This window comes from Delphinapterus leucas, chromosome 5 (assembly GCF_059928025.1).
Source record: "Delphinapterus leucas isolate spDelLeu-1000000601 "Yukka" chromosome 5, BTC_Dleu_Yukka2, whole genome shotgun sequence".
Lineage (NCBI taxonomy): Eukaryota > Metazoa > Chordata > Mammalia > Artiodactyla > Monodontidae > Delphinapterus > Delphinapterus leucas.
This window is the reverse complement of record NC_143133.1, coordinates 124257199-124269773: the sequence shown is the minus strand read 5'-3', so window position 1 is coordinate 124269773 and position 12575 is coordinate 124257199. Positions and strand designations below refer to the sequence as shown.

The 12575-nt window shown below is 35.7% G+C and overlaps 1 protein-coding gene across 4 annotated transcripts in view; it reads left to right on the top strand.

Annotated features, from left to right (window-relative positions):
• Positions 1–12575, top strand: part of SMARCAD1 (SNF2 related chromatin remodeling ATPase with DExD box 1) — a 69819-nt gene that overhangs the window by 28074 nt on the left and 29170 nt on the right. For 2 of the 4 annotated variants that reach the window (XM_022582345.3, XM_022582346.3), the window contains exons 6-8: positions 3028–3131; positions 10148–10249; positions 11235–11316. In XM_022582345.3, coding sequence (XP_022438053.1) covers positions 3028–3131; positions 10148–10249; positions 11235–11316 — 288 coding nt within the window. Of the gene's footprint in view, positions 1–3027; positions 3132–10147; positions 10250–11234; positions 11317–12575 lie in introns of those variants that run through there. The other 2 variants (XM_022582347.3, XM_089912467.1) reach the window with 2 other exon arrangements.

The window sequence follows — 12575 nt, the reverse complement described above, 5'->3', positions numbered from 1 at the left end:
AGGTTGAGTGTGTCTTCATGACAGTATCTCTACTGTAGAAGTTCCTGAAAAATGGTAGGCTCAGTTAACATTTGTTGAGTTGCTAAATGCTTTGGGGCATTTTACATGTTCTTTCTTGTCTTCATAATATCTCAGTATTTCAGAATCTTTCCACTGAAAAATTTGTTGGATAACTTTATTCCACAGCAGTGTCTAATCTTTTTTCTCTTGAGCAATTTATGTCATTCCACTTTATTCATTAATTTAACAGATATTTATTGTGCACCTACTACTGGATGCCAGATGCTATTTTAGGCACTGAGGGTACATGCCGAAACAAAATGGACAAAACCTCTGCCCTCATGGAGTTTACAGTCCTTATTAAGTTTGAACTTAAGCTGAGTTTTTTTTATTCCCATTCTTATACTAGCCTTTGATGTAATTTCTTTTTTTTTTTTAGTGTTAAGTGGCAAATTACAAGGAAAGAAAAAATCAGGTTTTTCTTGTTTTTTTTAAGTAAACTTCCATGCTTCCTCTTAGAATGGACAGGATAGTCATATATCAGTCATCCTTATCTTTAGAATAGTACACTTAGAGGTAATGTATAGAATGACAGCTTTGTCTCACCAACAAAAGGCCTGTAAGACATCTTGGACAGTTCCACAAATCTTGATGTTGAACATTGGTTTTACCACAAATTACAATCTTTTATAGACAGTATCATCCTGCATGTTAAACAATAAGGGTATCTTTTTTGCATCGCCTTCTGAAAGTTTTTATTTATGAATACTAAGTTATAAAAACAAAAATGTGTATCTGAAGCTTTACCCTGCTTTAAAAGGTAAAAATATGAATTTACTGATGTTGTCAGGAGTCTAACTATTTCTTCCATTTCTCTATATATGTATGAGTAGGCAAAACATTTTTATGTGACTATCATCCTGTTATTTTTGCTGTTTTGTAACCTTCTTTATTTCTAAAAGCCTACTCAGTTCTTTGTAAAAGTGTATCCTGACTTGTCTAATAGCTTATTAATGGGCACTTAGATACTTAATTAAAAAATTTTTATGTACGCCTAAGCAAACATTCTCCATCAGTTTTGTAAATAAATTCCTAGAAAAAGAATTGTTGGACTGAAAGAAACACACATCTAAAATTCTGAGATGTATTATTTAGACTACCTTCCAGAAAGACTGTAACAATTTATAATGTTTAGAAGTGGCTCTTTGCCCACAGTCTGCTACAACTGTCCTTTTAATCTTAGGATGAATTAAAAAAGGGTACTTTATTTTACCTGTCTTTAGTTATTAATGAGGTTGACCATCTTTTCTCTTTTTTTTTTTCCTATTGAACTGCCTGTTTGTGTTCTTTGTTCATATTTTCTTTTTGCAGTTTCATGTTTTACTTTTTATTTTTAAATATTGAATTTAAGGAAAAAATATTTTTATTTGGGGTGTGAGGTACATGTCTAACCTACTTTTTTTCTTCCTGAAATTGATGATGGGTGCACCCCCAAAAAGGTGGGAATGTATGAGACACGTAATTGGGAAGTGGTATTTAACATGGAATATTAACTTGTTTTCTTTAGATATATGCACAATTTTTGGTTAATAATTATAAATATATATGTAGGTAACTAAGCATTGTGTGCTCTTATGTAACCTTTTGTACTAAATTTTTAGTTATGTGTTTTCTCCCACATATATTTGCAGATTTATGTCTGTAGCCATTTTATATACATGTAAAAATTTGGTGCCATATTATTAACCACAGAAAGATATATAAACAGATACTTAGGGCTGAAGAATTCTTTATTGACCAAGAAAAAGCTTTTGTTCTTTTAAAGAAAGGATTAAACATGTCTAGGTGACATGGCGTAAATCACCTAGTTTGAAGCTTTTTTTCAGACTTTGAATATTAGGATATTACTAATGGTATTCACTTAACCCCAGCATGTGTAGATGATAGAGTGGTGGTTATATTTTCTCCTTTTTAAAGTGGATGCTGGCAATTAGTTGGCATATGCAGAATGCACATTTACTTTATGAAACAAAGGGGAAAAAATTTAAGCATGCATACTTAAAGCATGTAATTACTATACACTGAAATGTTGATGGCATTCAGTTTTGTTATAGCCATATTATGAAATTTTCATGCTAACAGCTTAAAAGCTGTCATGTCTGTATTTATTTTCAATATTATATTTCTACAAGTTTTATTTCTAACTGCATAGTTAGGGTACTGATAGAATTAATACTGAAATCTTAAACCTTTGTAAGCTTTCAGCAACTGCTTTCATACTAGCACTGCAGTATGTCTCTGGAATTTGCTCTCTGAAAGCGAAGGTACTGAAGAAGTATATGAATGTATACAAAGTAAAAATTATGCAACATAGCCTCTCCAGATCATGTAGATTGAGTTCTCTCAGTCATAACAGAATGTGCAGATTTCCTATTCCTGTCATACAGCCCTCTCTTGTGTTATACTTTCTTGTTTTTAGGTTAAGAGCATTAATCGCTTGAGCTCTCTGTATCTCAGTTCCTCCTAATTTGTAAAATGAGTTTATGCTTACTTTGTAGGTTTCTTGTGGAAAGTAAATGAACAGCAGTTTATAAAAGTCCCCTGCAAAGCCTGGTACAGTAGACCATTATTGACAATTATCTGATGCTATTCAGATAAGCTGATGGGCTCAATTTTTTTTTTTCACTACTGAACATTCAGGCATTGGGGAGAACCTCTTCCTACTATAGAATTACTTTCAATTTAAAGATGTGTATTTTTAGCATTAAATAATGTGATGGTTTACAAATAAGTACATTTTTACAGTGATTTCTGCTTCTGAAAGACTGAAAAGAGGCTCTGTTTATTTTTCCTTCAATTCAGTTAACATTTATTGAATGTATGTCATATGTAGAAGAAATTACATTGGGCCTGATGTCAAGAGAACTGTCTACAAGTATTTTCATTATAGTAACGTTTTTGCCTTTGTTTTGCATTAATGATTCTTATAATATCTGTGCAAACTTTGAATGTCCTTCTCTGTTTTAGAAGGTGGTGGACCTAGGAAAAGAAAATTATCTTCTTCTTCAGAGCCATTTGAGGAAGATGAATTTAATGATGATCAATCTATGAAAAAGAAGAGATTGGATCAAGTGAGTTAATTTGAATTGCAACATCAAAATTAGTTGCTTAAGCACAGAATTTGTTGAGTCTGTGGACATACTAAAAATGCACCTCAGTGAATCAATCTTCTCTCTTACAACTAAGAAAATTTATGGTTGCATCTCATTTGTGACTGGTTTTGCTTTCTTTTTAATTTATCCAGTGTTAGTTGCTTATTTCTGAGTTATAAAATTAACTTAAAAAATATTCTAGTGGTGTGGTAAAGTACCTTTTGGGGAAAATATACTTTAAATTTTATTTCATAAAATTTAATAGATACATATGGTTGAACAACACTTATGTAAAACAGTTGTTACCAGTACCAGCACCATTTCATACTCCTCAGTGACAACTACTTATAATTCTTATAGATGACTCCTTTGATGTTTAACTGCTTATCTAAAAATAATAGTGGTTATGCTTTTACTGGGTTATTCTAGTGTTCCATTAACTTTTACTTTATGGAGTAGATCTACTAAGAGGCCTCCCAGTGAATCTAGACATAGTCCTCCCTGTCTGTTTTCATAACAGCACAATTTCTTTTTGGTAATCAAAATCAAAATCAGTCACCCCCAACTAGCACAGTAACCTCCTCCTTTGCCTGTGACTTAGTGATGCATGAAGCCGTAAATAGCAGATAGCAATGTGTACCCTAATTTAATGGGATAGTTGTTGTGTCCCTCCATAGAAGTATTCTTGCCTTGAGAACTAATAACGATAGGAAGTAAAAATTCTTTGAGTTTTAGGTGTGAGGAGCTACTAGTATAAGAGACTAGGCCCACGTTTTAGTTTACAGACCTACGTATAACGGCTGTAGGAGAAATAGCATCATATTGATTGCTGATTCAAAGCACTTACTTTGCTTGTACATCTGTTGAACAGCATGTTAGCCTTGTAAGGTGTTACCAACAGGTTCACATTCTGAATTTTCATTGTGACACCACTGTTCTGTATGCCAGCTCCTTCTAGGTATTGAGGCACATGGTGAGATCAGTGAATTCCATGAATTCCAGTGAAATTAGCTCCCCTGGCCAGAAACGTTGACCGTTGTGTCACAGTGTACTGTGGCTGAGTTAAGCTTTCTATATATCTGTATATGATGCATTAGTTTCCTAAGTACAGTGTAACAAAGGACCACAAACTGAGTGGCTTAAACAACAGAAATATATTGTCTCACAGTTCTGGAAGCTAGAAGTCCAAGATCAAGGCATCAGCAGGGTTGGTTCCTCCTAAAGGCTGTTCCATCCTTCTCTAACTCGCTGATCAGAGTTGGATTTGAGGGGATAGGGAATGAAGTTTTTGGAGAGCTAGAGTCCCACCCTGATGATCTAAGCACAGAAGACTTGGAACAGTTTGCTGCTGACGGCCATGTGGCTGCAGGTGATGATTTGCTGGCAGTCTTTGGTCTTCCTTGACTTGTAGATCTCTGCCTTACCTTCACAGTGTATGCTCCCTGTGTGCTTGTCCATCTCCAAATTTCCTCTTTTTATGGGGACACCGGTCATTGGATTAGGGGCCCACCCTAATGACCTCATTTTAACTTGATTACCTCAGTAATAATTACCTTAGACCCTGTCTCCAAATGAGGTCATATTCTGAGGTACTGGGCATTATTCAACATAAGACTTTTAGAGGGACACAATTCAATCCATAACTGGTGTTGCCAAATCCAGGGGGGTAGGAAAGGCTAATCCATACTCAGAGTAGATTTCTGTTACTGTCCCTTTCATGATGAAAGGGGTCGAATTTAATCAACTTGCCACCAGACAGTTGACTACATCTCCCAAGGAATGGTGCTGTCATGGGAACTCATTGTTGGCCTCTGCTTTGGCAGGTCAGGTACTCACCAGTAGCAGTAGCCAGATAAATGTTGGTGTGAGAAAGTCTGACCTTGTTGATCTGTGTGCACAAACTTAGCCCATGTTGCCATGGCCGTTTGTATATAGACACATTGAGCATGCATCCAAGTGCATCCGAGCATGCATCCAGTCTTATTTTGGTGTTCAAAGAATGAATCATCTTGTCCACGTGATCATTAAAAACTCCTATGCAATAGATACATTTGCCGAACATTCACATGGGATGCTCTTACCCTTACATTCTGTTCTCAGAAAAACTTCTAGGTCCAACCGTGTACCTCTTCCCCGATCTTCCACTCTTGTTCTTCTCCTTGGCTGTTGTCCATGGTATATCATTGATCTGTACCTCTAACCATCTTTTCTATACAAAATGGGCAATAAGTTGTACTGCCTGAAGTTGTGTACAGTGCTGCCGTCTTCAATGGGATTATATTGTAAGCAGTTGTTCACATTCAGCTGGTTCTAACAGTTATGTAAACTCTGTAAAAGAAGTTCAAGATTTTTCTCCCACTTTATCTGATCATAAAGAATTCTGCAAAGTGCAGTAGATATTGGTTGAAGGAGGCTTTTTTTCTTCTGCCTCCAAAAACCACCTCTCTCATACAGTCTCGTGGTAAAAATGTGTTAGCAGCATTTATGGCTTACTGTTTAAAGTGAACATTTAAGATACTAATTACTGTAATTGAAGGTGAGACTGCAGATACGGTTATAGAATTTTAGAAGAGATTTAACATTGGAGCAGCCATTGCCACCATTTTAGAAGCCTGGAGTGATGTAACAAAAGAGTGTTTGCATTATGTATTGTGGAAAATTTTTCTTGACTTGATTTTTGATTTTGAAGAACTTGAACCTTCAGAGAAATATTTCAAAATTCACAACAAGCTGTTGGTTTAGGAAAACAAGTTGGATTTGAGGGGATAGAAAATGAGGATGTAGACTTGGGACAATTTGCTGCTGACGGCCGCGTGGCTGCAGATGATGATGATGACCGTGACAATGAAAATCAAAAGTTTACACCGCGACAGGTTAACAGTAGAGTTATCAGGTGTTTTAAATGTCGTTGAAAACGGTTTTACTGTTGACTTCAGCCTTTTCTTTACTGAAGGTAGTGGCTTTAATGCTGAACATAGTAGGAGAGTTGTTCATGGCATCCAGTTGGATCTTGAACCTAACAGGCAGCTGTATTTGTTTTATTTTTTTCTTAAATATATATATTTTGAAATTTATTTACCTTACCCATTTTTTTTTTGGCTGCGTTGGGTCTTCATTGCTGCGCGTGGGCTTTCTCTAGTTGAGGCGAGCCGGGGCTACCCTTCATTGCAGTGCGCAGGCTTCTCATTGTGGTCTCTGGTTGCGGTTGCAGAGCACGGACTGTAGGCATGCGGGCTTCAGTAGTTGTGGCACGTGGGCTCAGTAGTTGTGGCGCACGGGCTTAGTTGCTCCACAGCATGTGGGATCTTCCTGGACCAGGGCTTGAACCCGTGTCCCCTGCACTGGCAGGCGATTCTTAACCACTGTGCCACCAGGGAAGCCCCAGGCAGCTTTAATATGAGAGGAGGAGGCTAGCAAAGTTAGCAGACATTTATTGATTTTATTTATTTGTTTATTTTTAAGTTAATACTTATATTTTCAGCCATACAGCAGAGATAACACAAGGACAGTGAGTCCCGCCTTTCCATAACTGTTCATTTTCAAATAACCGTTCATCTACCATTTCGTAGTAACTCATAAGCTACAACTCTTCCAATGTTAACATCCCCAAGCAAACTTGAGTTCATATTTATTTTAGTATTTACGTACTTCTTAACCATTTAACGTGTAAAATTATGCTACCCTTCTTTTAAGATTTCTTCCTTTGTTTAAATGTGTCACTAATGAAGTTTTTGAATGTTATACCTCTAACACAATTTTTCTTAAACACGGTAGCTTTTATTTTCATCATTTTGCACGTGCAATAATTTTTGGAAATGGATGTGTCATGTTATAGCGGAACAGACTGTAGTTGTCAGCAGAAGAGGACAGGACCTTTCTTTGAAGCCATATGGGTCTCTGCCATGATTTTCCTGTTGGGGATTTCCAGAGACTTCAATACAACATCCTTATGAGCCACAGATTCTTTGGGAATCACTGCATTTACTTACTGGTCACAAAACCCAAGTGGCAAAGGACCTTGCACTGCACTCTGGACCTGCTACAGAGCCTTATCTTAATCTGGGCCCCATTCCTGACAGACTTAAGGGCTCTTCATAAACTGATCAGAGTGGCACACACTGTACTGAAGTATATACACTGCCTCCAGGATCCAAAGAAGCCCACTGAAGTGTTGTGCCTCTCTCTCAGAGGCACCAGTGCCAGCCATTTGTCTTTTTTTTTTTTTTTTTTTTCCAGAGTGGAATTTGCAGCATGCTCCAGATTGGACCCCTGTATAATTCATGAAAGTGGTGGGCCCAGGATTTGAGGGTGGTTATTTTCTACTCTAGCATGCATGTTTCTTACTAAGGTCATCTAAAAATAGCCACTGCTTCCTGCTTATCAAGTCCAATCTGTGTGACGTCTTCAGTATAGAGGATCAAAGTGATATACTGTGGACTGTGCAAAACTATCAAAGTCCTTGAGTACTGTTTTATGAAAGAGAGATGGAGATTTACCATAGCTCTGAAAACAGTGAAGGTGTATCCATCACTGACCCTGCCCAGACAAAAGCAGATTGCTTCTACTAGTCTTTTCTAATTACTGCTAGAGTAATAGTCTCATAGTTATATTGATTTTCTCTAGTAAAATTAGCAGCTGGTATAGCAGCTACAGTTGGGGTCGTCACCTGTTTGTTTATGATAATCTAAACTAATTCTCTGTGACCCATTCAGCTTTTGTATAGGCCACGGAGGCACATTACCCTGAGATCTGGGATGATGGAGTCAGCCTCTGCAGTTACCTCAGAAATATGGTGTTGCTGCTGCTGCTTCTTCAGAGGGACAATGCTAGCGCCTTAGATTTGGTATTTTCTACAATTATGGCCCTTAATCCATGGGTCAAGGAGCTAATGTGGGGTTTCTGGCAGTGACAAATTTGTCAGTTGCAACTTTGCATTCTGAAACCAGAAGAATAACCACAGGATTGATTCATAACCCCTGGACCCACTAAGACGATTTGAGCCCAAAGGTTGTGTATCACCTGGCTTCTGTAAAGCTCGAGCATAACCACTGAACTGCATAGGTATTTTCAGTCACCAGGTGTTAGCAGAGCTGATAGAAGTGTGGGATCCGAGAGCAAAGAGCAAATCGGCACACGACCTACTGAATGTTTAATTTGTGCTGTCACATATGTAATTCCCAAAAGATATTTACTGTTTTCCAAATATTTTAACTTTTTTTCTTTAGGTGAAATTCACGTAGCATAAAATTAACCATTAAAAATTCAGCGGCATTTAGTACATTCACAGTGTTGTACAACTACCACTCCTATCTAGTCCCAAAACATTTTTATCACCCAGTAATAGCATGCTGTATTTTTTAAGCAGTTTCTCCCCATTCTCTTCTCCCCCTAGCCCCTGCCAACCACCAGTCAGTTTTTTCTGTCTCTGTATTTACCTATTCTGAGTATTTCATATACATGTCATCATAAAATATATGACCTTTTGTGTCTAGCTTCTTTCACTTAGCTTGATATTTTTGAGGTTCATCCATGTTGTAGCATGTGTCAGTACTTCATTCCTTTTTTTAGGGCTGAATAATATTCAGTTTTATGTGCATACTACAATTTGTTTATTCATACTTTGATGACGTTTGACTCATTTCAACTCATGAATGTGCCATGTGAATGACTAAAGTTTAGGAAACACTTAGGTAATGGAAAAACACTGATCCAGGGTTAGACACCTAAGTTTCTATTTGTACCTCAGCTGGCTGTTATCCATCTGTGACCTTTAAAAGGATTGTTCTTCGAGTTTCAGTGCCTTCATCTGCAAAGCGAGGTTGGCGGTATGAATTTTTGATGGCTTTGAAATGCTTTCTCCAAATATTAATGTTTTATTATTCCCCTGCTCAAAATCCTCTTGCTTTCTGAATAAAGACTGACCTCAGTTTGGCACTCCAGACCTTTAAGCAATATTAGCGCTGGTCTAATTTTTAAGCTTTATAGCATATCCACGGTCTCTGTGCTCCAGCCGACACAGGCCACTTACTATTACAAGAACACATCTAGTTTTCTTCTTCCTACTCCTAACTTACATACCATCTTATGTCTCTGTTGTGTGGAACTTCATCTTATTCCTGTGTGCAAGAAAGGTATCGCTCACAATTTAGATATTTCTCTCTTAGTGAAAGAAAAAAATAGTATTGTTGTTGGATAAGAATGGAGGTAAAAGAGAAAGTATGAAACTGTGCTTTTCTCTCTCATGTTTGTATAGCTTGTGGTACAGTATCTTAGCAAAGTAGATAAATGCTTTTAGATTGACTAAAATGCAAGATTTTTCTTATATATGAACCCAGGGAATCTTTTTTTGTTTAAATGTGGAATTTTAACCAGTTTCTTCAAATGAAGTTAAGTGACAGAGGAAAGAGATAGTGTGTATGAGTAGCCACAGTTCCCAAATTAATGTTTAATTTATATATTATTTAGTTTTGTATAAGTTTCTTTGTCATTGTGTCACTTTTGTTGTGACTGAGCAGTTAATATTTAAACCATTCGAGACTGAAGTAAAAGTAAACTTTTTTTCTCTCAGTATTTGAAATTTGTAGAGGATATGAAATTGTCAGCACGGATGAGGTGTTTTGGTTTGGTTTGGTTCGGTTCGGTTCGGTTTTTGCCATTAGCTTGGAGAGACTTCAGTATACCTGAATTATTTCGAGTTAGTTTGAGGATCATTCTAGTTGTTTTAGCAGATTTAGCTTATTTTGAGCATTGTATGAGTGAAGTGTGAGTTATTGGATATGTAGTCAAGGTCTTTTGAGTGTTCTTAAACCAGTAATATTTTTTATCCTTAAGATATAAATTTGTCAGTTTTCACATGAACAAAAAGAAACATTTTTGGATTCTTCTTGATCGAACGTGAAAACTTCCAAATCAAGTCAAAATACAAATGTGATTGTCTTAAGACTGTTGTTATTGATGATATCTTAAATTGGTTCTCTTTTTTACCTCCGCATTAGGGAGAGGAGTCAAATGAGTCTGCAGAATCTAGCAGTAATTGGGAAAAACAGGAAAGTATTGTGTTGAAATTGCAAAAGGAATTTCCCAATTTTGATAAAGAGGTGAGTAGTCATGTGCAGAAATTTAATCAGTATGTACTAAATGTTTGTATTACAAAATAGTCTTTTGAGATCAACCATGTGAAAAGCTTAGGGTGAGTTTTGCACCGTTCTGATTAAATATTCTTATTTATCAATATTATAAAATATCTTTGTACTGCTAGTTTACATTATTTATTTACCTTATTTGCTAACTATAGTATCAGCATTATAATGGTAACATCATGTAATCATAACAAACATAACTGTAGTAACAACTGTCATCTCATATAAAATGCAGATCCTCTACAAAGCCATCTATAATCCCAAGTCACTTGTTTTAGCTTTCTTCATATTCTCATCCTTTAAATTTTTCATGAAGAATTTTAAAGTGTAATACTATATTTCAGTGTCTTAATAAGCTTTGGTGTATTTGGTAGATAGTAAAAATACTTTCAGGGTCAGTAAAGACCCATGCCAAGCATGCCAGTGCTAAAAATTCCTGTGTTTAATCACCTTATTGTACTTGAAAACACATTATTTGTTTAACATTGGGAATACATTTACACTTGTATTGATTTATTCAGGTATATGTACAGGTAGTACATCTGCTAAATTCTGATGAGCTGAATGCAAAGTCTTGTTGCTATACTGGTTCTTTGCATATGTTCAAATTACATGTTTTGAAGTTGGCAGTTTATAAAAGCCTAGCTGCATGTTGCAGTTTAATTGAGCAAACATTTTTTCATACTCTAGTGTTCAGAGCACTTCATAGCAAGAGTAGAAATTGCAAAAACTATCAAGCTTCCTTCCCTTTGAAGCAATTTACGAAAGTGAAATTAAATATACAGAAAGCATTTGTAAAGCAACATAAAAACAAGTGTGAAATAATCATATATGAATTCTATTAAGTTTTCAGGTGATTTACTTATTTTTAAAAGAGCATGAAAGTTTTCAATAAGTTGTTAACTTTAGATTTTTAATAAAAAGATCAATGACTTATTTCTAGGAATTAAGGGAAGTGCTCAAGGAACATGAATGGATGTACACAGAGGCTTTAGAATCCTTAAAAGTGTTTGCGGAAGACCAAGGTAATTATCTGTTCTATGTCATTACAGAAAATTCATACTTCCCAATATATTATATCTTAGTATATAAGAAAATAGTAAACCTGTTAGCTAATAGCCAGAGAATCGGATTGCACGAGATGTTAGAAACCAGTTCCCAAATGTTTTGGCCTGTTCTTTACTGCAGTGTAGAATGAAACAATAAACATTTTTTTCTATTTCGCTAACTTTTTTTTGATAGTTAAGTCTACTTATAAACTACCATGTTTTATTAAGTACAAAAGAAACATTTTTTTTTTTACATTTTAACAGCTCTTAGGAAAGATCTTACAATTGCTGGTGTCTTATAATCACTATAACGTAGATGTCCTAGCCTGCACTTACATGAATAGCAAAAGCACCAGTATCAGAAACTTATAAGATGGTTATCACTGGCATGGAAGAAAGTCCCTGATCCCATAGTGGAACATTTTTAACGTTAGGAACCAAAGGGCAGAGAAGTAGTGGGGAGGAGTTGAATCACACATGTTTAGCAACATCCTTAAGAAGGCCAGCTTTTTAAAAGGCCAACACAATGGCTTTAGGTTTTTTGTTGTTTTTGTCTGTTTTTAATGAATTATTTTAGGAAATGCTACACAACAAATGCTCTCGATGGCACAGAGAATGATAGTGTGTGGAGAAAAGAAAACCACCAATATTACCAATTCTGAGTCTGAAAAAAGATTCAGAAGGGAAAGATTATGAATGTGAAGAAATGTGAAGAATATTCAGTTTATTTTGCTTATTTTTTAATATGTGTACAAGAATGAATGTATGATAATATGCAAGTCTAAAAGCTCTTGGACTGAGTAAAACATAAACATTCTAAATAACAAAATACTGTGTTATAGAGTAACTGTTCGTATTTCTTACTAGTACATAAAATAAGTGTACCTTCGATCACAGGCATCTTAGAAATCCATGGAATATGATAGCGTACTCAGTGATAAAGTAGTGGTGCTTTTTAATAACATATTTAAATGATTTTTGGTAATGATGAACCTAGAATAGTGGGGATGGGTGTTGGAAAAATTAGTCATATTATGGATAGTTTTAATTTAGGATGAGCATTATTTTTGCTACACCCCTCAGTTTTGGCCTGGGGGTGTGGCTGCTAAATAACATCTGGGACATCTTATGTATATGCAGCTGCCATTTATATTCTCAGGATCTTTGATAGAAAATGAGGATTTATATTTAATTCGTTTAAAAAAGTCACCTATTTTTGAAACTATTTCAATTCA